Below are 19,481 nucleotides of genomic sequence, written 5' to 3'. Positions count from 1 at the left end.
AGCGTTAAAAAACCGATACTGCACCCTGATCCATGGGTGGTTTTGTTTAAAGGTAGAAATAGCACTTTGATGCTTTCAGAAAGCTCATCAAAGGTGGCAGGATGGCTTGGCACATAATCCAGATGAGGAGATCCTTGAAATCCAATTTTTTTTGGGTTGAAATGCTGTGTAAAAACATCTTCCAAAACATCAACAATAAGGTCAGAAAAAATTTGCCCCTTCAATCTTTTCAGCGTTGCCTCTCTTCTGGTGTTATGACGTCTCTTTTGCATTCATCACCTGCAACTTTATCACCAGGATACGTCTTACAAACATTGTTGTCACTATGCCCCTCCATTTTTGCAAAAGAAAGAGATAATCTAGGAGTAGATTGTGTGATACGCAGGTACAAAAACAAATTAGAAACATAAATGGTATGAATAAGAGAAATGCAGTTGTACAGAAATTATACAGGGCCTATACAGGAATTATATAGGATATTCTTGTCTCAGAGGGACAACAGTGAATATTCATTAGTTTAATTTTTGAGATGAAGCTGCTCAATGTACAATACTGTACCTCTCCCATACTCTGACTGCAGTTGACGTGGCACGTGCGCAGAACGGTATGGTGACTTTGGCGCTGACATCAGTGCATGCGCAGAATGAAGCGCGTGAAATGATTGCTGCTGGAATCGCACTATTTTGAACAGAGGTAAGCATTCTCAAAAATGCTGGTCTCTAATTCTTCAGCAATTTTATAGCCAAATTGTACTGCCAAAACATGCTTTATTCGAGAAGTACAAGAATCTGAAAGAAGAAAGGCAGAAGATTGTAGTGGGTGGGAGGTAAGAGATGCATGCTGGCACTATTTGCAATTTGCTTAGCAGAATGAGCAGAAGTGGAATATGAGAAGGGGCTTAAGGAGGAACACACCATCATCTTCCATAGTCTTAACCTCAGTGCTGGCACAGATTTGGCAATGTTGCTGCAATTGTGGAACAAAAGTGTAGAACTGTGCTATGGTGGATGGCTGGAGAAACTAACTAAGAAAATATTTCATAATGCAAAAGCCAACTCATTGCATTACTATATCTTTCACTGTTTAACTCACTTTCATACCTCTTTGCGATGTTCCCAAATTCTCCGCAGAATCAGTTCTCCCTCCTCAGGGCAGTAGCCTTCGGGAATTTGATCACTTTCCATTCATGTCAGCAATGTGGCTCATATGATGTAGCTCGTCCTAAAACTCATGCTTAGGCATTCCATTCAGCAAATCCCACTAGTCTCATGCAACTCCTTTAAAAAAAATATCTGCTGCTGTTTCCTCTACTCAGACAACTCTTTTACTTGTTCCAAGTTTTACTTTGAATCTATACAGCTTCAATCTCAAATCTAGCGAGACAGAAGAACTGAAGGAAATCAGTGTTAGTATGGAAAAGGTGTTTGGGAAATTGATAGCGATTAAAGGCTAAGAATATCCAGGGCCTGATAATTTATGTCCCAGAGTACTTTAAGAAAGTGCCTCCAGAAATGCCATTTACAAGCTCGCTGATGACACCACTATAGTCAGTCGAATCTCAGATGGTGACGAAACAGACTACAGACAGAAGGTGGAAGACCTGGAAAGGTGGTGCATTGAGAACAGCCTAGCTCTCAATGCCAGCAAAACCAAGGAACTCATTATTGACTGTCAGAGAGATGTTATTTATGCCCCTTTACACATTAACAGCACAGAGGTGGAACAAGTGGAGAGTGTCAAGCCCCTGGGAGTGTTCATCAACAACAAGTTTTCTTGGACTCTTCATTTGGACGCACAGGTTACGAAGGCCCAACAACATCTCATGTTCCTCAGGCAGCTGAGAACATTTTGCATGATGGTGAATACCCTTGCCAACTTTTATAGGTGCGCCATCGAGAGCATTCTTTCTGGACGTATCACTACTTGGTATAGCAACTGGACCATTCAAGATCAGAGACGGTTTCAGAGATGGTGAACTCGGCCCGGACAATCACAAAGGCCAACCTCCCATCTATAGAATCCATCTGCCAGGCCTGCTGACAAGGAAAGGCCGTCAGCATTCTCAAAATCCATCCCACCCTGGCAATGCTTTTCTACAACCTCGACCATCGGGGAGAAGGTACAGAAGCCTGGACACATGCACCAGCCTGTTTCAAAACAGTTTCTACCCTGCTGTTGTTAGAAAACTGATTGGAGTCACAAACTGTTAGCATTCGCCTGTACCTCTGTTTTTGTTTGCCACTGCTAACCTATTATTTACTTATCTATGTTACTAAACTCTGTAATCTGCCTGTATTACTCGCAAGACAAAGCTTTTCACTGTGCCCCGGTACATGTGACAATAAATTCAATTCAATTCAATTCAAATAATGGATGCAGTGATGGATATTTTTCAAAATTCCAAAGACTCTGGAACAGTTCCCAGGGATTGGATGGTAGCTAATGATTTTAAAAAGTACATAGAGAAAATAACAGAGAATTACAAACTAGACAGCCTGATATTGGCAGAGGGAGAAATGCTAGAGTCCATTCTAAAAGATTTAGTAGTAGAGCACTTGGAAAACTGTGACAGGACCAGACAGAGTCAGCATGGATTCATAAAAAGGAAATCAAAGCTTGACAATTCTATTGGAATTTCTTGAGGATATAACTAGTAAGTGTTGATTAGGTGCAACCAGTGAATGTGATTTCCTTAGACTTTCAGAAGGTGATCAATAAGGTCCCACATAAGAGATTAGCATGTAAAATTTAAGCACATGTGATTGAGGATAACATAATGACATGGATTGAGAACTGGCTGGCAGACAGGAAACAAGGTAAAAATAATGACTGCAGATGCTGGAAACCAGATTCTGGATTAGTGGTGCTGGAAGAGCACAGCAGTTCAGGCAGTATCCAAGGAGCTTCGAAGTCGACGTTTCGGGCAAAAGCCCTTCATCGGGAATAAAGGCAGTGAGCCTGAAGCGTGGAGAGATAAGCTAGAGGAGGGTGGGGGTGGGGAGAAAGTAGCATAGAGTACAATGGGTGAGTGGGGGAGGGGATGAAGGTGATAGGTCAGGGAGGAGGGGGTGGAGTGGATAGGTGGAAAAGGAGATAGGCAGGTCGGACAAGTCCGGACAAGTCGTGGGGACAGTGCTGAGCTGGAAGTTTAGGGTGAGGTGGGGGAAGGGGAAATAAGGAAACTGTTGAAGTCCACATTGATGCCCTGGGGTTGAAGTGTTCCGAGGCGGAAGATGAGGCGTTCTTCCTCCAGGCGTCTGGTGGTGAGGGAGCGGTGGTGAAGGAGGCCCAGGACCTCCATGTCCTCAGCAGAGTGGGAGGGGGAGTTGAAATGTTGGGCCACGGGGTGGTGTGGTTGATTGGTGCGGGTGTCCCTGAGATGTTCCCTAAAGCGCTCTGCTAGGTGGCGCCCAGTTTCCCCAATGTAGAGGAGACCGCATTGGGAGCAACGGATACAATAAATGACATTAGTGGATGTGCAAGTAAAACTTTGATGGATGTGGAAGGCTCCTTTAGGGCCTTGGATAGAGGTGAGGGAGGAGGTGTGGGCACAGGTTTTACAGTTCCTGCGGTGGCAGGGGAAAGTGCCAGGATGGGAGGGTGGGTTGTAGGGGGGCGTGGACCTGACCAGGTAGTCACGGAGGGAACGGCCTTTGCGGAACGCGGAAAGGGGTGGGAAGGGAAATATATTCCTGGTGGTGGGGTCTGTTTGGAGGTGGCGGAAATGTCGGTGGATGATTTGGTTTATGCGAAGGTTGGTAGGGTGGAAGATGAGCACCAGGGGCGTTCTGTCCTTGTTACGGTTAGAGGGGTGGGGTCTGAGGGCGGAGGTGCGGGATGTGGACGAGATATATTGGAGGGCATCTTTAACCAGGTGGGAAGGAAAATTTTGTCTCTAAAGAAGGAGGCCATCTGGTGTGTTCTGTGGTGAAACTGATCCTGGGAGCAGATCCGGCAGAGGCGGAGGAATTGGGAATATGGGACGGCATTTTTGCAAGAGGTAGGGTGGGAAGAGGTGTAATCCACGTAGCTGTGGGAGTTGGTGGGTTTGTAAAAAATGTCAGTGTCAATTCGGTCATCATTAATGGAGATGGAGAGGTCCAGGAAGGGGAGCGAGGTGTCAGAGATGGTCCAGGTAAATTTAAGGTCAGGGTGGAATGTGTTGGTGAAACAAGGTCTAAGAAGAAACTCGTCTTTTTCTGAGCTGCAGTCAGTGCCTAGTGAGATACCACGGGGATCCGTACTAAGACCGTTGATATTCATTCTGTATATAATTCAGATGAGAAAACTAAATATAATATCTCCAAGTTTGCAGATAACACAAAGCTGGGTAGGAGGGTGAACTGTAAGGAAGATATAAAGTTGCTTCAGCGTGCTTTGGACAAGCTGAGCGAGAGGGCAATTGCATGGCAGGTGAAGTATAACATCGATAAAAGTAAGGCTATCCACTTTGCTAGCAAAAACAGACCAGTGGATTATTACTTGAATAGTAACAGATTGGGAGAAGGAAATGTCCAACAATACTTGGGTGTCCTTGCGCACCAGTCACTAAGATAACATACAGGTGTAAAAGGTGGTGAAGAAGGTAAACATATGTTAGATTTCATAATGAGAGGCTTTGAGTACAGCAGCAAAGATGTCTTGCAGCAATTGTAATGGTGTGCAGGTGTGCAGTTTTGATCTCCTTATCTGTGGAAGGATGCTCTGGTTACAAAGGAAATACAATAAGAGTTTACCAGATTGATTCTTCCAATGGTAGGACTGGCATATGAAGAAAAACTGGATCAGTTAAGTTTGTAGTCACCGGAGTTTAGAAGAATGAAGGAGGATTGCATAGAGACCTAAAATATTTGAACAGAACTAGACGGGGTAAATATCCCTGATGACCAGAAGGTCCAGACCAAGGAATACAGTTGAAGGACATGAAACAGATAATTAGGACTGAGGTGAGGAGAAATTTATTCAACCAGAGAGACGTAAGCCTGTGGAATTCTCAACCACAGAATTGGTTGAGGCAAAAACATAGAAGGTTTTCAAGAAGAAGTTTTATACAGTTCTTCGAACTAAAGAAATCAAAGAGTATGTGGCAAAAGCAGGAACAGAGTCCTGGGTAAAATGATCAGCCATGACCATATTGAATGGTTGAACAGGCTTGGAGGACTGAATGGCCTCCTCCTGCTCCTACTTTCTATGTTTCAATAATAGCAATAATTCCTTATTTTGCTGACATGAAATCTTTGACCCTAATATATGACAAAAAAATTGATAGAGTGAGATCAGATGTCAAGACACTGGTGTAAATTGCAAATACCAAAATTGATTAAGGAATTTGTAAGAAAAAGTTTGATTATTTACTTCTGAAACAAGATGTGTTGGGAACCAGATAAGCCTTGGCCTGGAACTATATAAAAGATCACACAAAAGTTGCGGTTGAAGTGGTTTTGACTTCTTTGTGTTTAGGAAATGTTGATAGAAAAACTGTAATGAGTTTCTGGAAGAATCTGAAGGTTTCTGCTGATTAGAAAAAGAAGACAACATTACCAAACAAATGGAAGCAGTAATTGCAGTGCCTTATGCTCTGAATTGAAGGGTCTATCACAAAAGGGTCTTAAAGAAGATCAGGCTATACAGGAATAAGTAAATATTAGTGCCTCAAGGGACTTCTCTTCAGTAAGAACGACAACATTGTGCCATCTCCTTCGCAAAGACATGAAACATCAAACTGGATTGAGATTGGTCTGTCCAATGACTGTGATGAGCTTGATGCCTTTTTATTCTTTGTTGTTGCTCTTTACTCATCCACACCGACTGAACATTCCAATCTGACCTCGTCCTATTTGCCAGCATTTGGTCCATATCCCTCTAAATCCTTCCTATTCACATATCTGTCCAGATGCCTTTTGAATGTTATACTTTTACCCACCTCCATCACTTCCTCCGGCGGTTTGTTCAAAACACACACTTCCCTCTGTGTGAAAAAGTTGCCCCTCAGGTCCTTTTTAAATTTTTCCCCTCTCACCTTAAACCTGTGCCCTGTAGGTTTGGATAGATGTCTGTTTGGCGTGGATGAGTTGGACTGAAGGGTCTATTTCTGTGCTATATGACTCTATGACTCTACAACTAGTTCTGTTTCTGTGAGTACTGGTGACATTAGCAATATGTTACACCTCTTCGTCCACAGAAGGATCCAGACACTAGCAGAGACCTTTCCCAGATTCATAGATGATGGATTCATTCTCTTCCACCTGAGGCGACAAAACTAGGCTTTAATGTCATCTGGTTTCCCAATGCTGCAGGGACCATCCACCACGTACATCACTCGATGGGCCTCCAGAAAAACAGGCAGTGTTAACGCAAGGAGTACAATTCTATAAATATGAAATTGGTACGTGACCACACAATTGGTCTCCCTCTGATAGTTTTATAGTGCTTTTTCCTGCAGCACTCAGCAATTTTCAGCAATTTTGGGCCTATAAGATGTGATTTGGTGGTTGCTTAGAGATAAAGAATACACTTTCACAATGGCTTGTCACTCCTGACCTTGTAAGGTCAGGTCATCTGCAATGAGAACCATGGAGCTACATGCAACATGGCAAGTCATTGAGATTCTAAAGCAGAAACTTCCTTGCTTAGATTGTTAAGGGGGAATCTCTGCAGTTAACACTTGACAGGATCTCCACATTTGTGATGACAAGTGTGTTCTCCATAACCTCACAATATTGAAGGTCAATCATGACCTCCAGTAACCCAGGGGCAAATTTTGGGGATGTGAGGAGAACAAAGTATTGAGACAACATACACCATATGCAACTCAATGGAGGGAGAGAAATCATTTGGGCTAAGACATTGCTTCAGATACAAACAACTTCCTCACCCTTCCATCTTCCTCACAACACAAACCTTACCTGATCCTTATAGTGCAACCATTTCATACTCTCCATCACGGAGTCCTCTAGACACACATCACTCAATAAAAGCATTAGTTTTGCCTTTGGAGAATAAAATCTAATGTAAACTGTTCCCAAGCATTCAAACACAGCAACAACAAAACTAATTAGATAAAAGATGACGCTAAGAGTAAAGCAAATGGTTAGTGAAAAGTGCCTGATTTAATGGGAACCTCACCAAATGAGTCAGATTTGAGAAATGAACTCAAGGAAATTAATCATGGGGTCCTGACTGTAAATGCCTCCCTTTCTCTTTAATAAAAAGGAAAGAACATTTCAAACTATTCTTTTAGTAAAAGCTCATAAAATGACAATAGCAAAGTTCAATGAAGAGGATGGACCCATGGATAACTGACAACTTAAGGAACCATTCAGGAGGCAGTAGGAGGTGACATCTGTCAATGTTCATCACTCTTAAAAGCTCATTAGAGAGTGATCTTGCACCCATCATATCAAAGTGCAATATGTCTCACTTAGCCTCGGTCAATCAGAATGGAATGATATGATTGCTCATGATGTGAGTTGTAGCTTGGAAATAATTTTTAAAAACAACCATTTTGGGACCCTTCTTGTGGTGCAATGGCAGTTTCCCTTACCATGGGCCAAGAGGCCTGGGCTCAAGCCCCACCTGCACCAGTGGTGTGTAAGAACATCTCTGAATGGGTTGATTAGAAAAATAAGTTAAATTAAAAAATTCAAATATGCAACAGTTTTGAGTGAGCAAGGCTTGTGAGAGATTTGAATTTATCCTGCTTCCAGTTAGAAGTTGAAGGTCCTTAAGGCATTTGAAAGATGCAAGAGACTGAGTGTCGACCTGCACCCTAACTGCAGCAAGGGCCATAACACACATGTCAAGTCACTGCCCTGCTTTAACAGGTAATATTTATAAACCGACTGGCGTCCAGAGTTACTGCCCTCAATACCTTCCTATTGCCTTATTGGTTAAAGTTTCAAATGAACAAATTATAATTGGGAATAAAAACAACAATTATTGGAAAGGCTCAATAGGTCTAACAGCAACTGTGCAGAGAAATCAGAGTTAACATTTTGGGTTCCACGATCCTGCCTGAACCTGAAATGTTAACGTTGATTTCTCTCTACAGACGTTGCCAACCATGCTGAGCCCTTCCAGCAATTTCGGTTTTTGTTCCTAATTTTCAAAAGTCCTTTCAGCTTTAATTATTATCGGGATTGGATTTTAATTTACGTAAGACCTTAAACTTACAAATCTCACTTCCTACTCCAATCCCATCATAAGGCAGAAGCGTCTTAGCTTCAACTATTCTTGACCATCTGAAAGCTCAAAAACAGAAGGTGAGCAGAGAGATGAGGGCTGAGGAGTAAAGCATGATCATTCTGTCTGTCTTTCCCATTCCTTTGTCATGGCATCTTTCAGGAAGTCTGTGAGGAGTTGAATAATTCAGCTACTTGCTATCATCCAGGATGGCCTCATCAGATGCATTTAATTCTCAAGATGATCTTTTTGAGAATGCTGGAAGGGTGCATTCTTGATGGTCCTCCACTCATCATCCACCTCAGCTGCCTGTTGTAGGCCATCTTCTTCTTTAATAGAGAGAGATATATGGTTGAACGCAGTTTTATGGATCTCGAGGTTTAGATATCTGTTGCGTGGGTCATGGGGAAACATCGAGCAGTGTGAGAGATGTATGATGTAGTGGCTGACATATGTGAGGATCAGATGAATTCACTCAGCTTTATCACCAGAGTGAGATTGTTAAACTTTTTGAAACATTGCTGCCAGGTTTGTGATATAAAATTCTGAGCAGTCAGGACCTATGCCAGCTGCTCCCACTACTTTACATGGGTTTTGTCTAGAAGTGCCTCCTGTCCCATGGAGGAAACAAGGCCTCCTTCTTGTTTTGATCACCTCGAGAATGCATACATGGTCACACCACAATATCGGAGCAATCACCCATCCCTTGGTTTTCGACTGTTTCTCTGTCTCTCAGGTTAATAGCGAGTATTCAGTAGGTTGTGGCACATTGCAGCATCTTCCTTTTTATCATGTCTGTTCTCTTTAAAAAGGGAAGATTGCCGGGAACACATGGTTTCTTCCCAATGCTGCTTGGTTCCCTGGAGAGTGCAAAGGATGTCTGCATTAAAATGGAAACCAAGCTGCGTGGGAGTTGCTCATGGCTACATTCCAATACTGGAAATGAGCAAGGTAGATTAGTTTATTGTTACTACCTTGGTTCCAACGGTGTAGGTATGTCATGAATCATAGCTCAAGAGCTCAAATATTACCTTCTTCCTAATTTATGCACTATTCTTCTACAATGTTATATATTAAGATGCAAGATCATGCTTCAGGTCAGTATTACTATATGCAACACATTGCCATCCTGCACTCTTGGTTTTTGGCTTCCATAATTTTCACATACTATGAATTTCAGCAAACCTTGCTAATTTATCCAGGACAGCTGTATACTTACTTGCTTCAAGATTTACTGTTTTATTTAAGATATTATCCCACTTGTAATATTTCAACTGATCTAATTCAAATTTAGAATGATTACTCTGATCATTTGAGGTGAATGCTATCTCATGTTATAGGTTCCCATATCTTGACCTATCCCTTGTTTATTGTGATTTGCCAAAAACTTCAAGAACCCAGAATTTCCCTTTTGTTCAAATCATGCTAATTAATATAAAATTATCATTACTTCATTCACAAAATATTCTAATAATGTAATATTACATGAATCATAAAGCATTTATATTCGGTATTCAACTTCTAACATCTAGATTATAACATTTAACATTATAACTAAATTATTATGATCACTTCAGTTGCCAATTCTCATAATTTTAAATCTTCTATGTTTACAGTTTTAATATGATTGTTTTCTATCAGAAAGTAATTAATAAACTGACAGATTGACTTTAAAATAATACAGGCAATGGAGTGCTGTAAAACTTCCTCCTTAACCAAAGATTAAAAGTTACTGTTTAATTTTTATGACCTCACTGTAACATGGAATTGGATTAATTGACTGGATGCAAGAGATTCAATTTTGTGAATGCTATGAGTTTTAGACGTTGTACCATGAAACACTCCAGCAGCAATGCTTTATTTTGTAGTCAATTTGTATAAAAATGTGGAGGGACCTTTTTATAAGGAATGATACTGAGGAATATCTGTTGCATTCTTATTTTATTCTTTGTTGAATATCATTGGCATGGATTGCTTTGTTGGAGATTTAAAAACCTGCAGCATTGCAAGGGTTAACCTATGGTGACGTTTCTGGATCCAATCGTCTTCTGTTGTTCAGTGGCTGGGTCAAAAAGATGCATTCATGAAGCAGAGGGCTCAGAAATACCCCAATCCCTGCAGCTTACATTATTCATGAGGGGTAAAATCAATTTAATTTGCCAAAACAGCCTTATACAGCATCACAGTTTGGGCGTGGCAGGTCACTTCATTAATTATGAGATGCTCTGGTACCATTTGGTACCATATCAAAAGGTATATTGAAAATGAAATACTTCATTTACTTTATGGTTATATGATTAATAAAGAAACATTCTCATTGAATGCATTATCATTTATTGTTTTGATGTGGTATTCTGACTGTGCAGAATATCCTTATAAATCGCAGGTAAGATATTTGAATGTGTTCTACAAGACATTGAAAGAAATTCAGTACTTAAATTGTTAATACTCCAGAAACGTGCACACTGAGACAGTGGCTACTGAGGGTACGGAAGAGACGCTTAATATTTAATGAGCTGTCTGGGAGTGGTGGCACGGATGGGTGGGGAAGGAGGGGGGGTGGAATCTGGTAGGAGAGTATGCTGATCAGCAGCAGTTGACTGTGCAGCTGTCGGCAGTGCCTGTGTGAGCAAGAGAGGGAGTGAGAGAGACAGGGAGAGAAGGAGTGAGAAAGGAGCAAGAAAAGATAGGAAGGGAAAGAAAAGAAAAGGGATACAGGAATCATGTTGTGCTGCATTAGAAGAACTAAGCAGGTACAAAATGTTTGTCTTTTCTATTTTTGAAATAACATTCTGTAGTGATCTGCCTTTTCACAAGTTGAAATTTAAATACTTTGGGCAATAGAGATGCTTGAAATGAAGAATTTTTGTTGAAAAAGGCAATTTTGGGACTGCAAGGTATGTGAGATCTGCATGAAAATCTGAGGCGTTGGCCATTACTAGGCTGAAGAATAAAATATGAATTGCAAGATAATGTTTGAATATTAATGGTATTTTAAAATTTGATTAAAATATATTTCAGATGCAATTCCATCTTTTAGCGACTACAATGAATTGGAAGATTATTATAGTTCATGTTTGGCTCTGAATTTTAAGAATCTTTTTTAGAGCAAAGAGTTAAAATTCCTGAAAGCATCAGGTTCTACAAAGCATTTGGATTCAGCCAGTGCTTCATTTGAGAATTCTTTTTCATTTGATATTCAACAAGCATAATGCAAAATCTATGGGATTTAATGCAATGCCTAGTTTGATGTTTTTTTTGTTGAAACAACTATGAATTAGAACAAATTTGCCTTAAGCATTCACATTGTTATACACAAAGGTCACATTTACAAAATTATAGTAATAGTTACTACAACAGTGAACTAGAGTGTTGATAGGAATTAATAGCCTTTTTTAAAAAAATGGCCTGTTTATCAGTTAATTAATCGAATCTTGTAGTGGAATTTCAGCTTGAGATAATCGAATGGTTTGGTTGCAGAGGTACAGCTTTGGGAGTGGCACCTAATGTACAAGGCTAGCTAACACAGAACACTGGTCCTTGTGGTGGAGTCTTTTCTAACTCTCCTTTGTGTGCTGAATGCATTTTGGAAGATAGGGTAGTTTTCAGTTGTTAATGTATAAAAGAAAAAGGTTTTAAATTTAAACACAGTCTAAATTGAATATTGCAAAGAATATTAATATTTGAAAAGATATTCAACCTTAATGTGTTTTAGACATAGGAGACAATAGTCCTTTTTACATTAATTTTATAATGCAATAAGATTTTGGAAAATGCATCTGGTGGGCAGGTGACCAATGCCAACTTTATAAATGGGAATTTCAATGGCTCAGCCCAGCATGAGCAACAACCTTATATGTCTTCATCTAGATATTGGTTAGGTGGATATAATGGCCACATATGACAACCAATTATTGTATCTTGTTTACAGTAATTGTCCTGAAACTGAAGGGAGATACTCCTGAAAAGATCAACTTGCAATCTAAATGGCATGGATATTCTGATTCAGTCAGTTTACAGATTAGAAATGTTGTTTTCAATTTACTATAAGATCCAAGTGTATTTATTAGAATACACAATGGAAGTTTCATTAATCAATTTAGCGATGATGGTTTAATTGAATTATAGTACAATTTATTTTAAACTGATGGATAAGATAAAATTGAATTTATGAGGCTGTCAATGTAGTTTAAGGTATATGCATCACCTCCCCCCTAAATTTGAACATTACTATCTTTTGAAATCAGATTTTCTGAAAGACATATTATTGGACAAACATCAGACCTCCATTAATCTTTTAAAACCTGAATTAAAAATTGCTTTAAAAAAACTGTTTTTTTTAATAAAAAGGAAATTTAAACTGGATGACATACATTTTTTAAAAATGCATAATACTATATAACAGTAAATGGGTCTTCCTCCTCGAATTAGAAGCATAAACATTTGATTGTGCATTAACACTACATTCTACACAGGACAATTAATAGAAATGATCTGAAATGATTACATTTTTCTAACTATATAGTACTCCCAGGTTTTAAAAAATTGATGTAATAAAAGAATGTACACTGAGTGACTGGTCTTTGCTTTATGCCTGAATTAATTCTAGTATTTATTAATCATCAATAATGCACAGCAGCATGTTCATTAGTTCCTAATTCAATTCATCCCTTATGGTTTGGCCTGGACCCAGTTCAGGTGGCTGAGATGTCCAACCAACATTTAACTGAACTAAGCATTTCCAATCCATCTTCACAGGAAAGCTTTATTCTGTACTGGAAATTTCCCGTTTTGGTTTTTGGAAAGGTAAAGAAAATATTAGGGTGGGGAGCAGTAAAATTCAAAGTACCCAAATAAAGTAATGACTAGTGAATTTTAACTATTCCAAATATCTGCAGTCATCTATTAACAACTAGCTAATAAGTCTTGATTAAGCAGAAAAAGGTTTAACAGTTACTTATTACAGTGTTGCAAAAGGCGAGCCCCAACTAAACAATAAAATCCTGACTTCTGAGCTATCTTAATTGTACTACTGGGTAATGGTTATTCCTGTAAGACTGAAAACGTAGGGAGTGCTCTCTGTATCTGAGGAAAGTGGGTTGCCGGTCCTCTGGAGAATTTACATCATTTCTGAATCATGCTGATGATGTCAACCTTTGTGCTATGTGATGAGTTTTTGTTACACAATAGACCTAATCTGTTATTTGTAGGTGCTCTTGTTCAAAACCAAAATGCAAGTACTCCTTATTTTTAAAAAAAGTTATGATTTTCTTTTCGTGTAGGGTGTACGCCATGTTAATGAAAAATGGAAGCCTCTAATTTCCACTTCCACATAGTGTTTATCTTGCATGGTATTTTAAATTCGTCAGGATGAATGGATACAATATTTTTCATTGGAATCTGTACCTAAAGGCATTCAAATACTAAAGTCCAACCAGGATTGGGATAATTAAATACTTGTAAAGGTATAAATTCAATGTTGGTCCCAATTAGCAGCTTTCTAGGAAGCCTTGGTCCACAGACAGACAGAAATAATTGTGCCTCTATTTATTCTTTTGCCATTCAGCTGAACGGTGGGCATTCTGATATCTCTTGGACCTGGACTGAGTCAGACATTTTGACAATCTTGAGATAATTATTTCAATTTTATTTCCTTTTGGTTACTTCACCTGTATAAATAAAACTATTGTATTCTTGCATTTGTAACAATAATTATTGTTTACTTTTTGGAAAGTGTTTCTTCTCAAATTATGTGTCTATTGAAACTTATGCTAAATATATAGTTATATACAGCTAAATATATACCATCCATCATTGAGTGGTCATGACCAAGAGTCAACCTTTTACTAAAAATGTAGTCATGAAATGAAAAAGGTATCACTGCAATAAACTCTATTCCATGTCTCTGATTTCTAATTATATTGGAAGGCACATCTCAGTTGAGGGCAGACGCCTCCCTGTGGGAGGGCAAGCAAAGTTGGTTGTGTGCCTTCTGGCAGACAGCCAAGACGTACATTATTGGAGATCTGGAAGCATATTGCTGTTGTAAGGTGTGGCCCCCAGGCAGTGTAAAGAGAGACTATTAGGAGGACAAAGACAGTGGTAAAGCTTTGTAAGATGGTACATGATGTTAATGGGGAAATTGTATTTCTAAATAACTAGATATTTACTGTTATTTTTCTGATATGAATACTACTAATTAGAAAATCCAATCAATAAAATTGTTATTAAGTGATTGGCATCTTCATACTGTTCAAAAAATAGGTTATTTGAAATTCCATCCTTCAGTTTTTCTCTGATTTCATAAATCGTTTTGGTTCTTCTTGAGGAATTTTGAATAAAAGTTGCTTCAAATGATATGTAAATATTAATTGAACAAGATGAATGAGATTACATTTATTCCAAGGTTTATTTGGAAAAAAATGTCTAAATGTGACGTTTGAATATTTAACTAGAATCATTTTTAGCTGAATTAAGATCAGGGTTTACAAAATAGATTTGAAGATTTTAACTGCACTTCAGCACTTCCCTGCATTCAGGATCGCACCAGTTTGTCCTGAAGCTTCTCAACTAATTTTTTACCTCAGGATTTGCTATTGATACCTAGTGCATAAGATTCAATTCCTGCAATATTTAATAGAAGCATATTGTTTCACAGCAGATGCCACAGCTATTGTTATTGTTTTCTCATCATTGTGAGCGACCATGATTTTTTAAAAAAACTTATGAAGCATCAAATCACAAATGTACCTCATGAACACTTAGCATCTTGTGACTTTTAGTTTGTGACTAGAACAGTGTTGTGTAAGATCCTACCACAGGTCTATGCCAACTGAACACAACTCTGTCCAACTCTGCATTTGTTTTCTCATTTACTTGTGTTGTATGTCCTGACAGTCAAAGCAGTAGTACTTTTTATGTTTTTCCAGTTGCAAGGAGCTTCAAATCTGTTTTACACCTAATTAGCAGAAAATGGGAAAGAAGCTATTGCAATATTTGGGGCAGGTAGACAATGTATAAATATGTGCAAAACAAACAGCTCTCATCAGGAAATGCTCATTAGTGTTCCAGGAGTACGTAATTTCTTCCATCTGTTAGTACAGTGAAGCTCCTCAGTCATTTTGTCTGTTTGCATTCTATTTTTGGTGGTGAAAGTATCTTCCTTGTAACAAATCTGCATCATATAAACTTTTTTTTATGTTGGACTGTTAACTGATTTTCTTGAACATTTTTTATTTCAAAGTGGGAAAGAAATAAATGCATTGTGCTTGTTGCTTCAATCCGTGTTTCGAGAATGGTGATGGAGAGGAACAAAACATTACAGGACCTTGAACATCACATAACATAACGTGTTGGCTGAAAACTGTGGTAACATTTGACACTCGCATCTTAATTTGCAGCCAGAACATCCTCTCACAGCTAAACAATGAGTGGTAATGGTGTTGAAAATGGTAGAGAATCTCATGATCCATTAACACTGTGCTAGTGTAAAGTAGATACGTGAAGCAACTTTGTAATATGCAATGTGGGAAATAACTATGGTGAAAATTATTAAAAGAAACTGTAGCAGAAAAAATATTTGGATTTAGTTTTAACTGGAGACCAGTTTTCAATAAATGAACAGAAATATTAGTTGGGAACACCCCCACAGCTCGAGAAGTAATTCCTGAATTGTCATTAACTTTCAGGCCCTCAACTAAATTCAATTCCAGGCATGAAGTGTAGATAAACCCACAATTTGTTTGCCAGCAGGAGGCTGTTGGCTGGACTGCTTTTGGGTCATCCTATGGGTTGCCAATCATCAAGAAGGGGATGGGGTAGGAGATTCGCAGCACATTCTCATCAAACAGTCCAATGGCTCGCCTGACCTGAAAGGAAGGTGAAATAAATAATTCACTAAAATATTCTTCTTCCAGCCCAATATGCTTCTTGGTTGACACTATCATTTCCCATGTAGGCCACAATCAAGAACCTGACAGGAATTTTTAAATTATGTTCAATAAGTGAATTGTGTTTCATCAGTTTTGGATGAGTACTCATCCTATTGACTCAGGAGACTCTGTGAGAATGTGAATCTATCAGCTCCTGTCAGTCTTAGCTTGGGTAAGTGTTGTGGACACATTTGAACTCCTTTATCGTCAAGTGGGTATAGTTAAAAAAAATCACTTTTATGCATCAATTAGATAATTAATATTCAAGAATAATATGGACTAAGCATCACTTTTCTTTGCCATCCTCCTCCTATCCTGGCCTGGCTGTAACTACACTTGCCAGGTGATCAGCTGTCATGATCTGCTAGATTTACCTGTTGTGTTATCCTCACACATTCACTGCAGCTTGTCTACCACTCTGTGTCTCGAATTCAATTATGTCCAGCTCAAATTCTCCATAGGCTGCTTTCCATGTTGCCCTCTGGAAGAGACCTCTATAACTCTTCAGCACTCATCAAATGGCCAAAGTACTGACTTTTTTTCTATTTTGGACAACATTTTTAAATTTACATTCTTCCTCCTTATTTGTTTTATGGTCTATATTTGGACTTTTGAGCACTTCCTTATTTGTCTTATGGTCTGTATTTGGAATTTTAAGATTTGGCAAAAATAAAGTAAGATAACCTTTTGGATGCATCACTATTTGTGTTATTTAACATGAGGATGTGAAAGGTCTGTTCGTTTTTAGAACAATCTGACATGAACAAGCTTACACCATTAATTCAGCATAATGGATGTGTAATGGGTGAGATCAATAATGAGCATCAGTTGTTCCCTCATCTTGCAGATAACAATTGCAAGCGTTGAAATTGACCAGTCATCAAAATAAAAGCATAATTACGATGCACTCGGTGTCAAAACTACCAAATTTATCTTCATCCCCCGGACAGTGAGCTGTGATAGCCCCACATCTGCAGGAAACCTGCAATTCTGGCATCATTTGATTAAAGCCATAAAACATTGTAGTTCAGTGGAAGAGTCTGGAATCCATATGAATAGGGAGAGTTTTCAATCACTAAGTAACCAGTTGGTGTGCTGAAATTACTGTGCAACATGCAGCTCTGCACCAGCTTTCCTGGCAGTTGACATGATGCTTTCAATTTGTCTTCAGTTTCCCTTCTATTTGCCCCAAATAATTTGGTGACAGTCTGGCAGTTTAGGAACAAAGGTTATCCTCTCAAAATGCGGCCAATGAAGCCTCTCAAACCCAAATGCAAATGAAGAGATGAGGCATATCAATACAATGCCTCCATTACCCAATGCCAATCTCTCCAAATCACTGGATTAAGAGTGCATGACAATGTATCTTCAGGTACTGTGCATTCCCCCACCTCTACTCCCAATGGGCCTTTTGACTTTATCAAGACTTGGAAAGAGAAAATTGTTAGAAGCTAGAGGTAATTGCATATAATTGAAAAAGAGGATTTGCCCAGTGAAGAAACAAACTTTATTTGTAGATTGTGAGATAACCATTAAGTAATAGGTGAAATAATTATGATACTTGGTGATGTACATCTAATTGCTGCATCCACTGCAACAGCTAATGTAGTCTGTGGGAGAGGTATTACTCTGGATGATATCATATAAAGTGTGTTATGGTGACTACATCAATATTTAGTTACTTTTACAATATCAGTCAAAGTTAATATCATCAGCTCTTTGCCTAAGGTTGACATAGTAGCCTCAATAGCTTGGGGGTACATAGAATCATAGAATATCTACGGTGTGGAAACAGGCCCTTCAGCCCAACAAGTCCATACCGACCCTCCAAAGAGTCACCCATCCCCCTACCCTACTCTCCTATATTTACCCCTGACTATTGCACCTAATCTACACACCCCTGAACACTATGGGCAATTTAGTATAGCCAATTTATCTAACCTGCACATCTTTGGATTGTGGGAGGATGCCGGTGCATGCAGAGGAAACCCATGCAGACATGCGGCCAATGTGCAAACTCCACACAGATGCTGGAATCGAATCCGGATCCCTGGCATTGTGAGGCAGCAGTGCTAACACTGAGTTCTAGATTAGCACAGTCTATTGGAAAGATACAAAGGCTTTGCAGACAGTCCGGAGAAGGTTCACTGGGTTGATTCTGAGTATGGAGGGACTGTCTTTAGAAGGAGAGGTTGATCCTTTCCTCATTGGAGCTTAGGAGAAGAGCTTGTTGCCCGTGAAGGAGAATCTAGGACTGGGGCATAATCTCAGAGTGAGGGGACAACCATGTTAAAACAGATGTGGAAGATTTTTTTCTCTCAGGAGCTAGTCAATCTGTGGAATTCTTCATTATAGAGAGTTGTAGGGCCAGAGTTGGTAAGTATATTGAAGACTGTAAAGCAGGTAGCCAGACTGGGTCAGCCTCTTGGTGGGTGGGTTAGGTTAAAATGTTTACTATCCGTCAGACTAACCTTTTGGCGCACTGCTGTTCCAAAGGTGAAAAGCCCATGGAGTCCCTTCTCCCATATATGGGCCTTCTCATGCAATAATGTACTGATTTGTCCTGGAAAAGGAAGTCTTTGTTTACTTTATTAAATGTGGGTATCAGTGGCTTGGCTAGTATTCATCGTCTTTACCTAATTTCCTTGAGAAGGTAATGGTGAGCTACAGTCCATGTGTTGCAGGGCCACCCAGAGTGCTTTTAGGAAGGAGGTTCCAGGATCTTGATCAAGTCACAGTGAAGGAATAGAGCGAGAGAGATCAGAGTGAGGAAGGTGGATAGTTTTGAAGCAATTTGCAGGTGGTGGTGTTCTCATGAATGTGCTGCTCTTGTCCTTCTCGGTGGTAAAGTGCCTTGGGGAATCAGGAATAAGTTGTATGCTGCAGTCTCTGGCCTCTTGCTGCCATGGTATTTTTCTAGTCCAATTTCTGTTTAGTGAGTGGCATACTGCAGAGGTCTGAACATGTGTGTGAGGGTAGAAGGGCTGTATAGTTCAAAGAAACATGAGGCATGTGCAAGGGAGGTCATTAATAACAAAAAATGTGAGAGGGACAGAAGAAGAGGCAGCAGCTCCAGGCACTGCTGAAGGGTCCTGCATTGATTGGATGAGGAGAATACGAAAGGGAACAGATCAAGATTTTCAGTGTTACAGCATTAGAGATGTAAAAACTGTACGAATATTTCTATTTAGCACCTTTCTTCAGATTCTTAAACTTACTTGAAATATTTTTGCAAGGCGTTCAGTTCCAAAGTTTTAAAATACAGGCAATAAAGACGTAGCAGCACACACACCTCCTATATTCTGGAAATAAACTAGTCCTCTTTTCTTTTATCTCCTGAAGTCTCCAGGGCATTGATGGAAAATCCAG

At 39.3% G+C, this 19,481-nt stretch overlaps 1 protein-coding gene across 1 annotated transcript in view; it reads left to right on the top strand.

Annotated features, from left to right (window-relative positions):
* Nucleotides 1–10,761: 10,761 nt before the first annotated feature.
* gap43 (growth associated protein 43) overlaps nt 10,762–19,481 on the top strand; it is a 266,790-nt gene continuing 258,070 nt past the window's right edge. Inside the window, exon 1 of the mRNA XM_072585053.1 lies at nt 10,762–10,934. Coding sequence (XP_072441154.1) covers nt 10,905–10,934 — 30 coding nt within the window. The 5' untranslated portion in view covers nt 10,762–10,904. The remainder of the gene's footprint in view (nt 10,935–19,481) is intronic.

This window comes from Chiloscyllium punctatum, chromosome 15 (assembly GCF_047496795.1).
Source record: "Chiloscyllium punctatum isolate Juve2018m chromosome 15, sChiPun1.3, whole genome shotgun sequence".
Taxonomy (NCBI): domain Eukaryota; kingdom Metazoa; phylum Chordata; class Chondrichthyes; order Orectolobiformes; family Hemiscylliidae; genus Chiloscyllium; species Chiloscyllium punctatum.
The sequence above is the reverse complement of the archived record's forward strand: the minus strand, read 5'-3'. Positions and strand labels throughout refer to the sequence as shown.